The sequence below is a fragment of the Curcuma longa genome, chromosome 16, assembly GCF_044706935.1.
Source record: "Curcuma longa cultivar G26 ecotype Majalengka, Jawa Barat chromosome 16, ITB_CL_G26_1.1, whole genome shotgun sequence".
In the NCBI taxonomy this organism is placed as follows: Eukaryota; Viridiplantae; Streptophyta; class Magnoliopsida; order Zingiberales; family Zingiberaceae; genus Curcuma; species Curcuma longa.
In genome coordinates, this window is record NC_133876.1 from 6186892 (window position 1) to 6209000 (window position 22109).

The window sequence follows — 22109 nt, forward strand, 5'->3', positions numbered from 1 at the left end:
CACACTTCACATTTGTATGTTTCATCAATATTGACATTTGGTAATAAATTTAATTTGATGAAACGTTTCAGAGTATTATTATTCACATGTCTGAGTCAATCATGTCATAAATTAAAACACTCAACAACTTAGCTGGAAGCTTTTATTTTATTACCATCAAATTTGCGGAGTACAGTCATTACAACCATTTTGAACAAACTCTATTCTAAGCACCCCTTTCCTACGAAGATACTATTCTTCATAAATACAAAGTTATTTAACCAGAACACTAGTCTAAAGTTGGCTTTGACAAGTGTCGATCCAGAAACTAGGTTCTTCTTGATGTCGGGAACATGGAGCACATCAATGAGTGTTAGTTCCTTCCCATACGTCATTTCAGAACAACTTTTCCGAGTCTGACAATCGACGATGTCGTAGAATTACCCATATAGAATTTTTTTTCCACTTATCGGAGTATACTTGGAGAGCATCGCCTTATTAGAACAGATATGACGTGTTGCTCCAATATCGATCCACCACTACTTCGGATTGTCCTCCACCGTGTTGGTTTCAAACACGATCGCAATGAGATCTAGCTTTCGATTATCCTCCTCTATTCGTAGCCTCAGAATCAGATCTTCAAGCCCCATCTCCTTTTGCTTGTACTTAAGGTAATTTTTGAAATCCTTCCACAACGGAGGGAGTTTCTCTATTATTGCAGCTACTTTGAACAACTCATTCAGCTTTATGCCTTCGGCGTCCAAATCATGCAATATCAGTTGCATGCCTTGGACTTGAGATGTCACGCTTTAGGAATCCGCCATCTTGAAATCCAGAAATCGATTGACAATGAATTTCTTCAATCCGGCGCTTTCGATTTTGTATTTCTTTTCGAGCGATTCCCACAGAGATTTTGTTGTCTCCATTGGACTGTACACGTTATACAATGTGTTGTCCAATGCATTGAGAATGTAGTTGCGGCATAAGAAATCTCCGTGTGACCACGTATCGCATGTAACCTTGCTATTGGAATCACCTTCCGTAGTGGCTGGCGGGTCCTCATGCAAAAATTGTACGAGATTTATCGTCGTTAGATAGAATAGCATCTTCTGTTGCCATCATTTGAAGTCGGCTCCGTTAAACTTTTTTGGTTTCTCTTCGTAGGATCGAATAGAGAGCTAGAGGGGGTGAATAGCGCTATTTGTAGCATTTTTTGATTTTCATAAAGTTTGTTTGTATTCATTGGTAAATCCGATCTATCAGAGTTAAATAGCGGAAAATATTACAGCAAAAATTGTAAAACATCAACACACAAAGAGACAACGCTTTTTTACTTGGTTCACAGCCATAGGCTGCTGCTACTCCAAGGCCCATGATCGTTTGATCTTTTACATTGGGCAATCCACTATGAAATTTCCTTCTTACAAAAAGGAATTTTTTTGATTAAAAACACATGAACGGTAAAAATATTACTGTTCTTTGAAATTAAGTACAGAATTGAAAATGCGTTACCAAAGTTGTAGAACCATAATCTTTCTTATGCAGCACTTCGGCGTTACGACGACCTCCTTGATGTTTCTTCGCGCGCAGACAGTCGTCGATTTACTCTGAGTTGTTGTTCTGAGGGGTCTCCCCCGAAGCTCTTATAAAGGGCTTTTCGAGCGCTTGAAACCTTTCTAGACGCCTCTACACTGTCCGCCGATCCACCATTGGCGCTGCTTACTCGGCACTTTCAGAGGCATGTATCCCTTTCCGGACGCCTGTATGCTAACGTGGAGGTTCCGGATGAACTTTAACCATTGTAGTATTTATCCGAATCTGGGCACCTAGAACTAATCCGGGCGCCTGGAAGCTAAGGTGTCACGACCATTGGGACTTTGCCACCTCACTGCTCTGCTAGCTTGGTTCCGCTGACGTCCAATTGCCTAGATCAAATCCGGGCGCCTGGACTTCAGTCGCTTGGATTCCAGATAAGGTCACTCGAAATCAAAGTTCTCAGTCCACCATTCCTGCATTACAAGTTAGTACAAAGCAAAAAATAACAAGAAGGAGTAAATAGTTTTTGAACTATTTATAGCCTACTGTTCCCACACTGGGAACGCGCCTTTACGTACTCTACTCGGGAGAATTTACCTGTTTGCCAACAAGTCCTCTAGACTTGTTGGACTTCCCGCTTAGCCTTGATCCTCGACCCTAAGGATTTGCTGCTAAACAACTAATCCACCTGACCTGCCTAGACTTCCCGCCAAACAACTGGTCCACTTGACCTGTCTGGACTTCCCGCCATGCATCTGGTCTACCTGATCTTCCTGGACTTCTGCTGGTGCACTTGATCCGCTAAGACTTCTGTCTAGTTCTCTAAACCAAGACTTTCCTTTGCCTAGTTTCCACTAGGACTTTCATTTGTCTGGTTTCCACTAGGACTTTCATTGCTTAGCCTCAACTAGGACTTTTCCTGTGCTCCCTGCACACTTAAATAAACACATCAATACACACCACACACTTAACTTGAACCTCATGCCATCATCAAAACCAAGGTTCGATCATCTAGTGCTCCTTGCACCAACACTCTTTGTGTGGAATGGCGGTCGGAACGTCGTTGATCACAATCATATCAGTTTGCACAATATCATTTTTGTTGGGTTGCAAGGGTGCAAACATAGTCCCACATCTAAAACACATGGGAAAGATTATGAGTTTAAAAGAATGAAAAGTATCTCCATTGGCATGAGGCCTTTTGGGGACAGCACAAGAATAAAACCATGAGGACTTAGGCCCAAAGTGGACAATATCATGTCATTGTGGAGATGTGGACATTCTTTAGACCCTACAATTGGTATCAGAGCGAGGCCGCTCTTCACCGGACTAACCGCCGGATGAGCAATGATCCAGATCTAACCATGTGGGGACCCTTGGGAAAAACAAATGAAGTAGGGGAGGCTCGGACCATGAGGGACATGGCACCCGGACCATGAGGACATGGCAGCCGGACCATGAGAAATGGCAGTCGGACCATGAGAAATGGTAGGGGAGCTTCCAGTGGTCCTTTGTTTGAGGGGGGGATTGTTGGGGACCATGAGGGACATGGCAGCCGGACCATGAGGACATGGCAGCCGGACCATGAGAAATGGCAGTCGGACCATGAGAAATGGTAGGGGAGCTTCCAGTGGTCCTTTGTTTGAGGGGGGGATTGTTGGGTTGCAAGGGTGCAAACATAGTCCCACATCTAAAACACATGGGAAAGATCATGAGTTTAAAAGAATGAAAAGTATCTCCATTGGCATGAGGCCTTTTGGGGAGAGCCCAAGAACAAATTCATGAGGGCTTAGGCCCAAAGTGGACAATATCATGCCATTGTGGAGATGTGAACATTCTTTAGACCCTACAATTTTATGATTGTTTGTCGGTGGTGCCAAGAAGGATGCAAACTAATATTAGATCGTCAAGGCTAGTGTTCAACACAATTTTTGTAAAATGATATTGCTCTGCTACAGGTGTTTACGGATAGTAGCAATTCATTTCCCAAGATACAACGATAACATCTCAAAATAGTAGCACTTTAAATTTCAAGACCAACGAACTTTTCCGTAGGCTTTTTGGACTCCAAATACAAAAGATGAGATATATGATTATTGAATAATTCAATGGATGAGTTGATTCGATGAGTTGATTCGATGAATTTTCAGTATTTGAAGGGACCTATTTATACAAAGTAAAGAGGTATGGTACCCTTTGGTGAGTGACTGTGAATTTTAAAGCAAGATTTATCTCAGTCGTTCGATCTGGAGGGTTGTAATCCTTCAAATCGCCCTTTAATCTCATCTGTCAGATTTGAAGGGTTATAACCCTTCAGATCCCCTTTTGTTATCAGTCATTAGATCTGGATCCAATGATCCATTAGATCTGACGCTTCAGATCAAGCCTCATCATCAACGATCAAATTACGACTCTTCGCAATCTAACACTCGAGATCGCATCACATGCGATCCATCACACCTCTTTGACACAACGGTTGTCATCGGTTCGCCCAGCCAGCAGTCCAGCCATCTCTCTTGCTCACCTGAGTGCCACATAAGCAATGCCACATCACATGTGAACCTGACACGTCACTCGAGTGCCACGTAGACACTGCCACATCATCTGGAATATAAATTTAAGCTCCTCAATACTCCTCGCGAAGTGCAAAGTGCGCTAACAAAGCGCCCATTGCACACATGAGAAGAGAGCACATGGGCTTTTGTATTAACTTCATTAACACAACAACATAAATAAGGAAAGGAAGCTAATGGAATTTATACTATTCCCATACACTTCCTACTATAACATTAAGTAACAATTAATATTATTCTGGGTTAACTTTGAATAATTAATTTTTCATTCACCCTTAATCGATTTTGAGTAAATTAATAGTCTAGATCTATCTACGCGAAACGTAGATTTCAATTTTAAAGTTAATTTTGACTTTCATTGATTGATGGTACCCCGATTTTTCACAAACCTGTATTAGTTTTTTAAGACCTAATATCCAACAAGATCAACTGCAACTGCATGCATGAGTCGACTATCTATTATAATTAACGACTGAATTAAATCTTGATGATGAAATTAATTTTGATTTTTTTGTTGGCGATGATCGAATATGGCATTTATGTATTCTCTTATTGAAAACAACCATATATATCTACTTGATGATCTTTTTTTTTGGTTCGATTTATCCTGGTGGCCGGTAGAAAACTTCTGTGGGACCGGACCGGCTACTCCCAGGGATTGAGTCAATGCGACTAACTGGGATTATCATTGATGATCTTTTTTGAGAGAAAACAGATACTAAATTTCAAGACATTTATGACACAAAAGGGTTATTATTAAATCTTCATGACGATTATTTTTACTAGAAAAAGGCATAATATTTTTCTTGACGTTCGCAAGAGTCCTCCATTATTTTTAAGCCAAAATGAGATTAAAATCAACTTAATGACATTTTTGATGAGAATAAGACCTAATTACTCTTCCTCCTACCTAGAAAACTTTTATGTCAATTTAAACTCGAACGAGGTCAAATTTGCTATGAAGAAATTTTGGAAAACTCCTTGTTAGTTCTTTATACAGTCGTCAAAATTGGGCATATTAAATTAATCTATCCGGTTAAAAGATTAGGTAGCCCTACCTGCCTAGGCACATGATGGGCTCAAATTGATCTGCGAATGAGATTTTTTTTTCAAAATTTAAAATTAGAGTGAAAAAGTCAATAGACTAATGGGTTGACTCGTATAAACCACAACTCAAACTTAAAATTTTTTAATTTTTTTTATATATTTTTTTAAAAGGCTCTCATTGGTCTGCTAACTTATAACTTGCTTGCATTGAAGATTTTTTAGTCCGTCAAGATGGTGAATCGGTCCATCCCACTCTGTCATATAACGGGTTTCTAACATATCGACCTACCTCATCATAAGTTGATTTGTTAGGGCAAATGAACGTATTAATCTTCTTTAGATTCTCTTATCTTTTGTGTTTCCAAAATGAGATCAAAAGGTCGCCAAGAAAACTATAACGAACATTACCTTAATATAATTTTTGCCTAATGTTAATAATGGTGGGTATCTTTCACTAGTTGTACACTGTATGCATGTATTACATGAATGTTAAATCCTAATTATTTGGAAAAATACTTTTAAAATCTTTTTTCTTTTAATAAATAAAATATACTCTTCTGATAAATATTCTTTTCTATCTTAAAATAAAAAATAATAAAACTAAACCATTCCTTATATTTATTTATTAATACAACTCTATCATTCGGATACCAACTCGATTAGAAGAAGTTGTTTTAAAATAGCAATAGAATCGCGGTGTTATTATTGACTATAATTATCTAATAGTTTGAATACAGTTGATACATAGTCTAATTATGGTTTTGGGATCGAAGCTATGGCAACAACCCATAGGATTTATAGCTTTCATAACTTCTTTTTTCTAGATGAATGTGAAAGATTGTCTTTTGATCTACAAGTCGGAAGAAAACTTAGTAGGAGATTATCCAACGCAATATCTAGGTATTAGATTTTTTTAATGTTATCTTGCTTTCCTTTGTATTTAATTTCTGCATTATTTATTTATAATGATTCTTTACTTTGATGGGTGGAAGTTATCTATCAATACATTTGTTCATGAACTTTTCAGAATAAAAAAAATACTTGGAGTGTTTGGAATTACAATTGATATCCTTATTACATTATCTCAAGCTTATTATGTTTCTATTCATTTCTATTTCAACAAGATGAACTTTACTTAGGATGAGAATAGATGGACTAGCTATTAAATAGTACACTTATTTTGTATTCTTCTAGGGCTCTTTGATGTTGAGTGTCTCCTTCTCTCTACGTAGTTTGCTATGTGAGGATCTAAACCTATTCTTAAGGTTCTTGATGAATTGAGGCGATGTCATTCGGGGTTACTAGACATAGAAGAAGAGGAGTTTGAGGCATAGAAGTTATGGTAGACTAATGTGAAAAAGGCAGGCAAGGGGAACTTGGGAGAATTTTCCAAAGAGTTATCGTCAATACAACCGAGGGCGTAGCCACATATTATCTTACCCAGGCTTTAACTCGGGACCTAACAATGTTGAAGAGGAGGATCTTTGTATGATATCAAAGTGGTTGGGAAGAATGTGTGAGAGAGAGGAAAGTAATTTGGGCTTTTTTTTTTAATTAGCTCGTCCAAGATCAGCTCGAGAGCTATAAAATTTTTGACTCCACCATTGCATACAACAATTGTCGTGGAGGTAAAGAATTGGGAGAAAATTGGTCACAAAAGAATTTAAGAAAACTCTTGAAAAATGCTATCATAAATTGGAGGAAGATTGGTCACAAAAGCTTTGCCTTTGTTAGAAAGGACATCGAGCTAACAAAAAAAAAGGTATTTTATAATTAATGTAGATCCTTTCAATGCAATAAAAAAAGTGATATCATTCCCCTTGAGTGCCTTTCATAGTCGGCCCCATAACGAGATAAGGGTACCGAGCAACCTCAAAAAAAAATGAATCCCATGAAAATCAACTCTTGCCTAATACAGTAACTCTGCCGCTTGAATATCAATGGAGGTGATGAGAGATGATTTAGCATGTGCGTCCTCCCAAGCTCAATTAGCGGAGTGATCCTAGCTAGAGCTAAGGTGAAGAAACCTAAGAGTGATGACTTGTTTGGATAAATCATTGGAGGAAGAAGAGAAGAAGAATGAAAAGGAAAGAAAAAAAACCAATAAAACCTATGAAATAAAGTAAATTTAAAAAGAAAAAAGAAATTATCTACATCAACATTTTAAACTCAAAATAAAGCATATTTAAAAATGAAAAAGAAAACATCAATCTTGAACACAGAAACTGACAATCTTATTGTAATGGTTAAAGAAGCAAGATTTCATTCATTCATTGATTCTAGAACCTATTATTGGTGGCATTATTTTAACTGGTCCAAGTACCACATTAAGCTCATTTCTCATGCTTTTGTTACGATGTCTTCCTTCATATGAACTCTGATCGCAAAACAACTGCAGCTCATAAACCATTCTTTAATTGATAGTAAATTAAGAAATCAGGATCGTTGAGCGTATGAAACGATGCCCAGTCCTCAGATATTTTCTAGGCCAGTTTGGTATATAACCTTCATCCTCACAAGCAACCATCCACTCCAACTTTGACATATTGTTGTCAGCTTCTGATGCTCGACAAGGACTTGGAGATATTTTATGGCAACTGATGTAGATGTTGTCCATCCACATCCATGGTATCTGACTTAGCATCTACACAAAATTTCAAAAGGATTGATCTAGATGTTAATTCGTTTAATCGTTCAGTTGAAGTGATCGGACTCAACGCCCAGGAATTTTGACTCCGCGTTTCAAAACGTTGATGACGACAGGAGAGCTACAGCACCGAATCTACTAGTCACGGGGAGGACAGCAAACAGGACAGCGGAGCAGCTTCCTGCTCTGCTCCGCGCTAGCTAGCTGCTATAAAGCTAATCGCGGCTCGCCTTCCTTCTGAGCACCGAAATATCTTGAAGCAGATTAATTTGGTGGGGAAACGATGAAGCTTTCCATGTCTTTTTCAAGGCCTTTTCTGCTGCTGCTGCTACTGCTGCTGTCGCCCAGCACTCTCTCCTCCGTCAACGCGCTCAACGTCGGGGTGCAGTTCGCCAACGCAGCCATCAACGAGGTGATCAATCTAGCTCTCGTTTCCCAGATTTTGTAGGAAGTTGCTGCGCGTGTACTCTTTCCTTCCTTCCTTCCTTCCTTCCTTGAGCAATGAAGCATTAATGCTCTGTTTCTTCTTCGTTTTTTCTTGTTCCGCATGCAGAGCATGAGACAATGCAGCCGGAAGTGTGAGTCTCGGCATTGCAGTGGTAAGGCAAGGGGAGATCAAATTAAAAGAAGCTAAATTAGAGTAGTATAATTAATAGGCAGGCAGTGATTGTTTTGTTGAACTGAACAATTAATTATATATGTCACAATTCAATTGGCAGTGCCGCCTTTCATGCGATATGGGAAGTACTGCGGCATTCTCTACACGGGGTGCCCTGGCGAGAAGCCCTGCGACGCCCTGGACGCCTGCTGCATGGTGCACGACGCTTGCGTCCAGTCCAAGAACAGTTACGTTATTTATTGATCCATCTTACTCGAATCCTATCCTCCTTTTTTGTTTCCAAGTGAAATGTATGTATCTAATCAATCGTGTTCGTCGATCGTATATATGGGCATGCAGATGACTACTTGAGCGACGAGTGCAACGGGCAGCTGGCGGAGTGCATCGAGAAGGTGAAGGCGGCCGGGGCGGGGAGGACGACGTTCAAGGGGAACCAGTGCACGGTGGAGGAGGTGGCGGATGTCATCGAGGCGGTGATGGAGGCGGCGCTGTTGGCCGGAAGAGTGATCCACAACCCATGAGATGAAGGCTTTCCTCACTGCACATAGGCCTCGAAGTGAAGTGAATGAATGTGGGAGTGGTTGTTTGTTGCATTATGGCGATCAACTGTATCATATTAATTGCTGCGACTCATTTCGATTATTCATTGTCACATTGATTGGCCGCCAGAAACATGCCATTTAATTGCCTGGAGAGTCCGTCCGTCCTTTCATGACAGATGGTATGAGTGCCTAGCCTGAACCGTAGACCTGAGAACATCTTCCGCAACAGTAGATAAATAATGTAGTGACGTTTCTGAAATGTCGTTGTTAATCTGGAGAAAATCAAAGTTTTCTAAGATTTGAAGGGGAAAAAGTAGCAGCAGCAGCAAAAAAACAAAAACAAAAACAAAAACAAAAAAATTGTAAGAATGAACAGGTTGTTTCATAGCAATGTGGAGGATTACTCAAAATCATTGGTCTAAGGATATGCGACGGATCTTGCAGACGAGATGAACCGTGGGGATATCCAGGTGGTTCCCACTGTCTGATTTGATGAGATCAGGAAGCTGGTCTCTTGGGGTTGAGATGCAGACGTGGAATGCGTTCAAGAATGGGGGGATGGTCATCGAGAGTGCGGAGAGGACGTTGTTCAAGTACTCGATATCAGCTGATAGCTGCTGAGCACCTCTATCAGTGATGTGCTGAATTCCTCTTAGTTGCTCCATGAAAAGGGCAGTTGCACCCTCAGCCACCTAAACATCATAAAAGTCAAATTATGTGAGTTTTGAGTTGAATTTCTCCACCAAACAACAGCCAAGAATAAGGACGTGAAAATACACACACACAGAGAGAGAAAAAAAAAACTCAGTTTAGTCTCCTTGGATCTGAATTTGAAAAAGAAAAAAGAAAATGTCGATAGCCTGAGGCTTTCATCATTCCATGCTCGAAAAAATCCATATAATTTTTGAATCCTATGACAAAAAGAAAACCTAAGATAAACGATCAGAAGTGTTACCTTAAACATCCATTCAGTGGCAAAAAATTGGGCTTCCTCAGTTCTAGACTCACTGGTAGAGATACCTTCAGCTAGTGGTTCCAACTGCTGCGGTAAAGTAAGAAGATATTCTCCAACACTAGTGATGTAGGCCTGTGGGTATGCGCTAAAGCTTGGGAGTGGACGGGAACTTTGCTCCTCCACTGACGACCAAATTGGCAGCCGAGACACATCACTTAGACATTGATGAACTTTAGAAATAAGAACATCATAAACAAGCTCATTAACTGTATCAGAAAATGCTGCAACCCTTTGGGATGTCATAGGAAGGGAATGAAATCGTGGATCTTTGGACTGCAACATAGAACAAATGTTGTTATAAGTAACAATCACCTAAACTATCTTAATGCTACATAGTAGAGTTAAGAATAGGGCTTTAAACTGAGTGTAGCCAGGCCAAGCTCGACTATGTCTAAGTTTGTTTGCTAGAAAAGTAAGCAAGAGCTTGGGTTTTTACTGAGCTCAACTATAAATGATGTTGAGCTTACACAAATAGTTAAATTTTGATCTACTAAAAAATCTTATATATTTACATGCAACTGCATCCAAAGTGCCAAGGAGATAGACAACAAACTTAGACTATTATTCATTTTACATATTTTGACATGCTGAACAAACATCAGATCAAGAGCAGAGTATCAAGTTTGTTCATAAATATGTTCGCTTACAATAATAGCTACGAAAAAAAAATCATAAAAAATTTAATGTTGTTTATTAAAGTGGTATAACGACATATTACCCATGAGTCCCAGCTATTTGTAGTTTGGCTAACAAATACAAGGCTGTATCACTCAGGAGTAGCATAGTGTGTAACATCGTAGAAGTGGAAGTACCTATTTGCCTTTTGTTTGGTGGAATCTTCTAAAACAAGTTGAAAATATGATATTCTTTTACCATGTTTTGTGCATCATATGAAGAAGCATTAAATACGAGTCTAGCATATTTCATGTATGATATGCGCTTTGCCAGTGAAATATAAGCACAATGAGCAGTGTATGCTGACAGTAAAAGGCCTAACACACGATTATATTGAGCTGTCATAGACAATCCAAAATATTAAAAGAAAAAAAAATGATTCATTTAGTTTGTTCAGATTAAGACAGAATACTTATTAGGATAATAAAAAAATTAAAAAGAAATATATATTGGGTCGTCCGATAGGAAAACTACCGAAATAAGAGGAAAAAACATAGAAAACCAAAATACCTGCTCAAGGAGATAAGAAAGCTTCCTGGCTTTATCAGGTGCATCTGCAAGACGCAGAGTGCCAACATCAAAACCTGCCCTTTTAGCAACACCCATTTCATTCTGTTCACTATTAGCTTCATTAGATTGGTCTGAACTTAACCCAGGTACAGAAATTGATAGTGTTGTGCCAATTCTAGCCAGAGTTGCTCGTAATGAAGCTTCAAAAACAGATGTACGACTAGTTAGACAGTCAGCAACTGTAAGAATCTGCAAAGCTCCTTGAACAATAGACCATTCCTCCTCCTCAGATACCATATTGGCAATGTGTGCTGCTCCTTCCTTCTTTTGATCACTTTGTGAAATATTATCAACCCCATAAATGGATCGCACAGATTTTAGTGTATCTTGGAGGTTTGAAAGATATTGCAACATTATGTCATCAAGCACTAAAATAAGCTCATGGACCTCAGAACCACCAGTGAAATTAATGCATCGTTCAACAGCAGCTTCAAGAAACATAATAACTTGTGGAATAGATTCTTCCATCCTTCGGACAGTTTCACTGAGTTCTATACCTTGTGCACCCAGACCTCGTGCAACAGCACCACGAATGTCTAACCCAGAAATCTCATTAGAAAGAATAGCACGCTCCATCTTACCATACCTAAAAAACAATCAAGTTTGTCAACAAGATACTACTTTAGTATGTACTTTGGCAGCAGATACTCACCATTTGACAAGGGTAGGTGTTAGCTAGAAGCATAAGCAAAGGTATAAAAAGGTAAAGCACACAAGATTTAGAGAACGCACTTCAGCTTAAAGGTTTCATAAGGAGAATAAACAGCCTTCAGAGTTCCCACTAGAACTTGAACATCAGATTCAGAAAATAAATGCTGAACATTCCTTGCAAAAACTCCCGTCATGTTGTGTAGTTCGATAAGAGACTCAAGATGCTTGTTTAGAACTTTGGTGCCCTTTGGCATGTCCCCAGAAAGGATATCTATTATACCTGCATTTTTTTTAAAAATAAAATTTATTGTTGTTAGCATGCACGAAAAGTCCACATGCAAGATGTATGGAGATCTAAAACAATAAAGACGACAATTATGCTGATCATGATTATGATGATCACCATCAAAAATAAACTAAAAGAAATGGTTGATAGTTGGTGGAGCTTCCCAAACATAATGATATCGTTAGTTGTAAACCTCCTTCGAACATAGATAAATAGACAAGGTGAGTTTAACTTAAGTCACCAGACAAAACACCAAGCACTACTCATAAAGGCAGATCTATCTATAAAATTTCAATTATTAGAAATTATCTTAACCAATTAGGACAGTAAAAAAGATGTCAAAGTCTTATCCCATTACTCTATTCATTCACGCAAATAAAAACACACATTCTCCTGTCCTCTAATATGAGATATATCTAGTGTTGCATCAGATATTCTGTAAATACTTAAATGTCATGCTTCTACTTGGCGAATAAATAATTTGAACAATACGAGAAAATTCACAAGTTGCAAAAACCAGCCAATGCTAATCATCAGATGGGCATGCATTTAATTATAAATATTTTAAAACAATAAGAAATAGATTGGTATTGTTTATATTCATAACCTTTGTTTAATGATCTTGTTTCGGGAACAACATCTCCAGTTGCAAGATTGACATGAGACACAAAACTCGCACCCAGATCAGACATGGTCTCCATTAACAGTTTCGGAACAAGCGAGATGTAATCATCAGGTAAGGCATTCATGCACCTGCAAGTTCAACATTGGTTAAACTATACCAACATCAAAATTTAATTCCCGTAAGCATTATCAGAAACTAAGATTATCAGTGCATGTGTATCAAATGAAGCAAGAGATTTTTCATATTCATCACTATTTCACATATCTAATAAAAAAACATAAACATAGTTATCAACAACATGTTTTCACATATAAAAAAAGACTAAACATGAAAATTTAACATGAAAAGATATGAAATTTTCAAAATTTATGTTTCAACATCAAGTTACAAAATGACAAATTTAAAATTTTATACAAAAATAGTCCAATAGATACACCAAATAAGCTTCCATTGTCCAAATTTGATAAAAGGAAACATCAAACAAAGATTTCCTTTGTTTATCGAGTTTACCGAGTTTGACCGAGTTGACTCGCGAGTTTACCGAGTTTACTCGCGAGTTTACAAGGGGGGCCCGATTTTAAACTGATTCAACACGAAATTGAAATAATAGTTCGTAAACTCGTAAACTCGCCGAGTTGACTCGCGATTTTGACAACCTTGTGCCAGATTTTATAGTTATCCCCATTTAGTTTCTCTCCCTTGTTGAGTTCAGCTATGATGTTCTTAGTTGTCATGATCTATCATAAATAAACATATTATTTAGTAATTCAGTGTAACTCATATGTATTTATAATTGACTCAATATTAATTTAAGCTGATCTACAAAATCAAGTGATAACCTTGTTACCACTCATCATTCGTATGATCCAATCAGAAAAATATTGATCAATTCAATTACATACATTTTATTAAATGAACTAATCATTTATAAATATGAACTAATCATATTCTTATGAACCAATCATAATTGTTTTCTTAACAGATAACATACATAACAACAGTTTTTATTACATTATTATGTGAGCTTAATACTGTCCTTTCATCATGACAGTCATAACAACTGAACTCTAAAACATGAGACAAGCTAACACCACTCCCACTAGAATAGACACTAGTATAGTAGTAATCAATATGTGTCCAATCTGTCTAGGCTCAACTAGTGCACTTTTTGCTAGAACACTTTGAGGTGGACCAATTGCAAAATTTTGTATAGAATGTACAAAATGATCCTCCTCAGGTTCTTCCTCTGGATCTTCTTCAGAATTTTCTTCTGGGAATTCAAGGTGAAGCAGTTCTACACAATTGTGCATATGAGATTTTTCCTTCGGAGAGCTCCCATATTTGGTGTGCTATCACCTTTGGACTTCCTGACAATGAACGCATCAAAGCCCAGATCCTGTAATTATCGAGGATGGGAAACTCTGTTTGCTTTAGTTTTCAAAATAGTCGATCAAGTCTTCCAATATGTCCTCAAACTCCGAGAGCATAGTCATACTCAATATACTGAATCTCCTCCCTTAGTTGATTCTGTCGCACTTTGCGACGAGTTAAGGCGGTAATGATCCTTGACATCTGAAATTGAAATTAATACTGTCAGTACAAAACCGACTAACCAGTACAAAACTGATTCATTTCAATTTTAAAAAAAGCATATAATTAACACACTAGGAACACATATCAAGAAATATTTATATTTTCTTAATTTTAAGAGCTCTAGTCGATTATCCGATCAACTACTGTATCCAGATTTTCAATAATCTGAAAGCTCAATTAATTCTTATGAACAACCCAATTTAAATTGAACAATATGCAAATGAAACTAACTCAATTGCATATGATCTTAGTGGTTTACTTCTCTTGTTGTGATTGTGGAAATCAGAAGTTTGATTCCCACCACCAACCACATCTGGCATTTTTTTTTAATGAATTGGACTGATCCTCCATATAATTCGGTTTTTCTAATTAATCAAAAACTCATTCAACAGATTAATTGTCCCATAATTAGAATCTGACCCATCATCAGAATCAACATGTGATTTATTATTAAATTTTTTTCAAAAAAAACTTTTTTTTCTTGCCCTAATCCAAACTCTGCTGCTACCGTTTTTTTCTCTTCTGTACACTAAAAGCGCAGTACCACCGTTTTTTTTCTTCTTCTTATGCACTAAGCACACTGCCGATTTTTTTTTCCGACGGCAAACGAAGAGATGCGACGACAGCAACATCCGTGTGCGAGTGAACGGGCAACCACGGAAGATCCACCAGACTTGCCGGCTTTCCTCTTCTGCCACCCAAAACGCCCCTGCGCCAGCTTCGTCGGAGAACATGTCACTGGCCGCAGACGCAGACAGCACCTTTGCGCTGTCGCGAGCAGCGCGTGCGACTGTTCGCGTCTGTTGTTGCGAACAGAGAACAGAGATAGGCTACCGGGCAGAACTAACAGGTAAAAATAATTTACTGCTCTGATACCAATGTATATTTTACCTGTTGTAGCGTGATTCCGGCGGCGGCTGCTCGCGTCGAAAGAGCGATCACGAATGGAAAACTCCTCAGGTTTTCCATCTTCTGAAACGGAAGCTTCTTCTACCTGCGGTTGAATAGTTGAAGTTTCCAGATTTTTGGAAACGTCGAAGACCTCATCAAATACTGTGAGCATGGACACATCAATTTGTCTTCTCCTTAGGTTACTCAGCTGTCCAATTGTACCCGGACCTCAGCCTCTCATGTTAGTCGCCAAAGTCCACCGCAGTAGATGGGGCTTTGGTCCTTGGGCGGGCCCCGCTCACTTCCAATCATCATTCCGTAGGGTGCAAAACGTGTGGCTAGGTGGCTTGCTACCCCTCTCCATTAAATACACGTCACCGCCCCTTGCCGTTTTGTTGCTTCCCCAATTCCTTCTCTCTTGCTCGCGGTCGCAGATTCATTCTTGGTCGCCTCCGAAACCCTAGCTCGGTGCTGCCACGATCAGCTTCAATCTCGCGCTTCTCGGATGGGTGGCGGCAGGGTCTGCAGGGGTAGCCCCTTCGCCCGGGCTTCCTTGTCTACTTTGTCCTCGCCGGCGCTCCCCGCGGTGCCTCCGACGGAGACGGCTTCGACGTCCGTCACTGACACCTTGAACGGCTCCCACCACTTCAAGATCTTCGGATTCTCGCTGCTTAAGGGGATTGGAATCGGCAAATACACGACGTTGGACACGTTCGCCGTGGGGGGTTACGACTGGGCTGTCTACTTCTACCCCGACGGGAAGAGCATGGAGGATGCTGCGGCGTTGTGTCTCTGTTCATTGCGCTGGCCAGTGAGGGGGCCGATGTCAGGGCGCTGTTCGAGCTGACGCTTTTGGATCAGAGTGGGAGGGAGTGGCACAAAGTCCACAGCCACTTCGGAAGGAGGTCGTTTCTTGTAAGTTTCCACATATGGAAACGTTTCCCAGCGTTTCGAAAATGGGGACTTCAGTGTAAATGTCGTTTCTAGAAAGCATAGATGTATAGAAATGATTGTGAATATTATAAATATGGAACATGCTCTTGACATGATAGTCAAACTGAGGGATTAAAGATGTTCATATTGATGTAAATAAATATTATTTAATCTGGGTAAATAGCAAGACATAATGAGTCCAGGTTAATGGTTATGTACCACCAGAAGAGTGATTTAGGTATCACTGGAGAACGGCTATGTGCCACCTGGATAATGGCTGTGAGCCATCAGACAAAATGACTGTGTCATTCAGAAAAATGATTATGTACTATTTGGGGAGCGACTAAGTTAGGTGTAACAACTTTTCTTACCATTGATCGCTCTATGAGCAGCTATATAAGATGTAACAATTTTCTTAGCAATGAATGCTTAATGTGTTTGTTGTCGCACGAACCATTTTCCCTGAAATATGAATTGGATGCTCTTACTAGTCTTGGTGACTGAATGATCTTTGTGACTATCGATCTTTATTCCTAATGATCTTTGTGATCATTTACCTTTATGGATTGATTTGGACGAGTGGGAGATGTTGAACGTTCAGAGATGAAGAGGTATAACCCCTTCATCTTTTGAAACGGAAGCTTCTTCTACCTGCGGTTGATGAAACGAAGGGGCAAAATTCATGGTGCTGGCAACGAGCAACCCACACAACGACCTATCCGAAGCTTTCAAAGGGGTTCAACAGCTGATTGACAACCAACCAAAGGGATTCGAAGGAGAAGAGGAGGAGTTTACTAATTTCTGCACTTTTCTGTTTTGCAAATTTCTGAGTTCTGAAGTTTCTTTTTTTTTTGTTCTGATTACAATCGGTAGTTAATCAACCTACTATTCAACCCTTCAATTGAGTTCGTGTGGTTAAATAATCTTGTTAGTTAAGTTGTTTTGGGGATATTCTAGTATCAAGTTGATTAGTTTCGTGATTTCCATTTGCTAATTTCTCCCTAGACTGTTCTGTTCCGTGCCAAATCTCCAGAAGCTAGATAACTAGGTTTAAGCTTTTTGATTGCCTTTTAGGTTTGTTGAATAGTTCAGTTTATTGTAGTGTTTTAGTCATTGCTTGCATCCTTTAAACAGAAATCCACTTAGATTCAATTTAGGTTTAGTTTCATCTTTTAATAGTAAGGTTTCTTATAGTTTTTCATTACTGCAGTGAGATTACTGTTAGGATTTTATTCAGTGTATTCTGCTTTCAACCAGCATTAGATTTGCATCCATTTAAATCATTGCATTCTTTATTTTCATTTCATTCCGAAAATACCAAAACCACCATTTTATATTCAAAAACCCAAAAACACGACACGTAAGCTCGAATTAAACAAGTTTCTACTAGTCCTTGGAAAAATACGACTCGTGGCCCCTATATTACATTTGTTTGTATTTCTCGTGGATTTTCGATAATATAAATTCTAATTTGGAGCCCTATCGTGACACTCAATTTAGGGCTTATCAAATTTTGGCGCCGTTGCCGGGGAACGAAGAACAGTAACCGCTCGTTAATCGATTACACTTTGGTTTATATAGTTGTGGGTTGATTAATCACTACATCCTGGCCGTCCGTTTTGAATTTGATGATCTGGACTTGATCTAGGGCTTAAAGGCAGCTTAGGACTTCCAAAAATTTTAGAGATCTTCATCGGGCTCGATCTAGGTCATGTCTTCCATGTTGGCTTGATCAATTTGGGTAGATTAGCTCGATTTGATTGCGATTGAACTCGAACTTGAACCGATTTGAGCCCTAAAAATCAAATAAACTCAATTAATGTAAAATTTACCATTAAATCATAGAAATTATAATCAAACCTTCAATTATACCACATGACATAAATATAATCAAATTAATTCATTTAATAATTATTTTCAAGTAAAAATCCAGAATTGAATTGAAAAAAATTGCATAGAAACATTAACTCATCAAATTCCCCCACACTTACCCTTGAGCGTCCCGCTCAAGCCAAAATAATAAAACTAAGAAAAACTCCTACTATTGTACCCCCCTAGATCATCCTCAATCATAATTAGAGAACCATTGAAAGAAAGTTATCTAGGATTATTAAGTATCAAAAATCTAGGCCATGAATTAGACCTTTGTTCTTGGCTAACCACCTAGCAAATTTCATCCTTCATGATTAATTGAGATAAATGTATCACACTCATGCTCACAAGGTTATTAAATAATTTTTAGTGGCTCTCATCCTAAATGCTAAGTCACGATCAATGTAGAGTGGAGCTCACTCAAGCACTCATGTTTCATGCTTTCCATAGGCTTGCTTGCTATCTACTCTCCACTAGCATTTTTGGATTGGAATCCACAAATATTAAGGATTATTGAAGACAATAAGCAATCATGAACTGAAACAAATGAGATAAGAATTTTGAAAGAACAAGGTTAAGAAAAGGAACTTTAAAGAAAATGCATGGTAGTGGTAGATATGGATATACTTAAATGCTAACCAATGACCTCTTGCCCTCTTTTCTATTTTATTTCTTTTGTAACACATTTGTTTCTGTTTACTCTTCAATTCCATGAAACAAATCTGGTTTAAACATTTCCAATTCCTCTTCTTGATACTTTCTCCTCCTCTTTTCCTCATTTTGCCTCAAACTCCACCATATATGCTATCTTTTGTTTCTCTTTGCAAACAAACCCAATTCCTTCACATTAAAGTTTCAAAAGAGCTAAGAAATAACAACCAATCATCAGCAAGCAAAATTCATTTCACATGAAACCATAATTGCAAGGTATCAATGGCACATTAAAATCCAAAAACCTTTTAAAAATCAAAATGATATTTTCCTTTTTCTCCATATTTACTCACTGTTTTTCAACCATTCTTTTTCCACATTGTAGATTGATTACTAATGCTTATAATACTACAATTTCCCTGCAATCTGAGCTCAGATCAGTGCTCAAACAATTTCAAAACCCAGCTGGAAAATAACTACATTTTCTGCATTTTGCTATTTTTTTCTAATTTCTCTTTTTCTACTGTTTCTTCCTGATTTCCTTCCATTCTTTTTCCAGTTTGTCATTTGATTTCCATTGTTCATCATACTACAATTTTCTTGCAATTCGAATTCAGATCAGTACTTGGAAAAAATACAAACTCAGCTTGAAGAATAAAAACAGATTCTGAATTTTCTGAGTTTTTTTTCCTATTTTATCATTCTGTTCTTCTCCTTTTTTTTCTTCCACCACCTTTAGTAGAATCTGAATTTGTTGTCTAATAAGTGGTTAAATTGAATTAACTTTATTGGTATTCATCAGCTCCTCAGGATTTTTGATACTCTACTTGATACACTTTCCACAATTTTTTTTTTCTGAATTCCAATTACTACCCTCTCCGGCCAAGAACAGGTTGCTGCACAGCGGAAGTCAGGTTGCAAACTGGATTTCCTCTCTTCTTCGTGCTCCTATCGGATAGATGATGATATAGGGCGGCTCCACGGTCCTAGGAGAACCCCTCAAAGGAATCGTGACGCCGGATTGTGCTGTGATCTGTCGGAACTCGCGGAAACAGAGGTTTCGGCCGGCGGAAAAAAACCTCTCCGTCGCTCAACTCCAGCTGTCGAAAAATACCCAATCGACCGGCTTCAGCTTCTTCAAGGATCAGGGAATACGATGGATTCGATTTGGGAGGCTGAAGCTTCCCGTGGAGGTACGTCGCAAGGCAAGGCAGGCGTGCGGCGGGGGAATGAAGAACAGTAACCGCTCGTTAATCAATTAAACTTTGGTTTATATAGTTGCGGGTTGATTAATCACTGCATCTTGGCCGTCCGTTTTGAATTTGATGATCTGGACTTGATCTAGGGCTTAAAGGCAGCTTAGGACTTTCAAAATTTTGAGAGATCTTCATCGGGCTCGATCTAGGTCATGTCTTCCATGTTGGCTTGGTCAATTTGGGCAGATTAGCTCGATTTGATTGCGATTGAACTCGAACTTGAACCGATTTGAGCCCTAAAAATCAAATAAACTCAATTAATGTAAAATTTGCCATTAAATCATAGAAATTATAATCCAACCTTCAATTATACCACATGACACAAATATAATCAAATTAATTCATTTAATAATTATTTTCAAGTAAAAATCCAGAATTGAATTGAAAAAAATTGCATAGAAATATTGACTCATCAGCCCTCCAGTCCATTGAAGTCATCCTCTCCAGTTGCCAGTCGAATTCAGTCGTCGCCAGTAGCCGTTTATCCAGAAATTGGCTATCAAACAATCTGGTAAAATGGAAAGCCAACCTTGACTCTCCCTACTCTCCCTGTTCTTTCATTTGAATTCAAATATATGCAAACTCAGAGCAAACTCAGAAATACATCAGCACGAATCAAAGAGAATCAAAGAGCAGAAATACGCAGAAGTATAGGCATAATCGATCAAGACATTGATTAAGAGAGAATGGAATCGATTACCATCCTTGTAATCGATTTCAGCGTGACTTAATCGATCAGATGATCGATTACCATGTTATATAATCGATCGTGAGATCGATTAAACGTCATAACTTGGTTTCTCAGAAAACCATGTAATCGATCAAGGAATCGATTACGCTTGTCCATAATCGATCAAGCAATCAATTATGGTGGATTCTGTGGGATATCCAATTGCTCACAGAATGCTTTGTAATCGATCCGGTGATCGACTAACTATCCTAGCCATTGGTTAATCGATCCATCCACTGATCACACTGAAGTGAATTCGATTCCCATACAATCTGATCACTTGGTCAACTCATGTCTCACCCGAGTCAACTACATTGGACCATGTATTCAGAGAACAGGCTCCCAAGCCTCCTCTGACAATGATCCGGTCTGGAGACAAGCTACCAAGCCTTCTTCGACCATAGTCCAGTACAGAGAACGAGCTACTGAGCCCTCTCTGACCTAATCCGGAGAGCGAGCTCCCAAGCCCTCTCCGACTTCATCGGATACAGAGAACGAGCTACCGAGTCCTCACTGACCTAGTCCGGAGAACGAGCTCCCGAGCCCTCTCCGATTCCATCTGGTCCAGAGACCGAGCTACCGAGCTCTCTCCGACCTAGTCCAGAGAACGAGCTTCCGAGCCCTCTCCGACTCCATCTGGTCCAGAGAACGAGCTCCCGAGCCCTCTCTGACCTAGTCCAGAGAACGAGTTCCCAAGCCCTCTCCAACTCCATTTTTCACAGGTGACAATCGACTGATGTGGTAAGATCAGTTGACTGGCACTAAGTTATTACATCCGATACGTCTCATCAGTCGACTGGATTTAACTCTAGTCAAGTCGTTTCTGGAGATCAATCGACTGATGGCAATCAGACGGTATAACGACTCGACTGAGCTTCACATCAGTTGACTGAAGGTGATGGACTCGACTGGATGTGTTAGTCGACTGTCATCAACTCCGAGCAAGTAGAACGTAAGATGACTCGACTGATCGACCACATCAGTCGACTAAAGGCAACATTAGTCGGCTAACTTAAATCTGTGTCAACATCAAAACAACAATCGGGACAAACTGCATCAACAATCAGTTGATTGGGCAGGGTGGGGATTTAGGGTTTAGGGTCAGTTGGGTGGGCAAGGAAAAAACCTAATACATTTAGGATTTTGTGTTTCTCGAAAAATCCAAATATTTTAAACCCTCCTTCAAAATCCTTTATTCGCCCTTCATTTTCTTCGCCGATCAACTCCACTGCACCGCCTGCCTACTGTCTCTTAAGCTTCCTTTCTAAGCTTGTCTAAAGCTATTAGACATACAAGCAAAAACCCAATACATTTAGGGTTTTGTGCTTCTTGAAAAAACCAAAAATTTCAAATCCTCTTTCAAAATCTCTTGTCCATTTGCAGTGTGTTCTCCTATGTATGTGATAATCTTCTATTGT

The 22109-nt window shown here is 39.0% G+C and overlaps 2 protein-coding genes across 2 annotated transcripts; one reads left to right on the forward strand and one right to left on the reverse strand.

Moving 5' to 3' along the window:
• Positions 1-7967: 7967 nt before the first annotated feature.
• On the forward strand, positions 7968-9053 carry LOC141847800 (phospholipase A2-alpha-like). The gene is made up of 4 exons (XM_074735888.1): positions 7968-8194; positions 8336-8381; positions 8502-8627; positions 8741-9053. The coding sequence occupies exons 1-4, from the start codon at positions 8066-8068 to the stop codon at positions 8920-8922; spliced, it is 483 nt and encodes a 160-aa protein (XP_074591989.1). The 5' UTR covers positions 7968-8065; the 3' UTR covers positions 8923-9053.
• A 135-nt stretch (positions 9054-9188) lies between these two features.
• Positions 9189-12888, reverse strand: LOC141847801 (conserved oligomeric Golgi complex subunit 7). The gene is made up of 5 exons (XM_074735889.1): positions 12748-12888; positions 11936-12134; positions 11144-11789; positions 9899-10231; positions 9189-9635 (listed from the first exon to the last, which is right to left on the reverse strand). The coding sequence occupies exons 1-5, from the start codon at positions 12839-12841 to the stop codon at positions 9354-9356; spliced, it is 1554 nt and encodes a 517-aa protein (XP_074591990.1). The 5' UTR covers positions 12842-12888; the 3' UTR covers positions 9189-9353.
• Positions 12889-22109: the final 9221 nt, after the last annotated feature.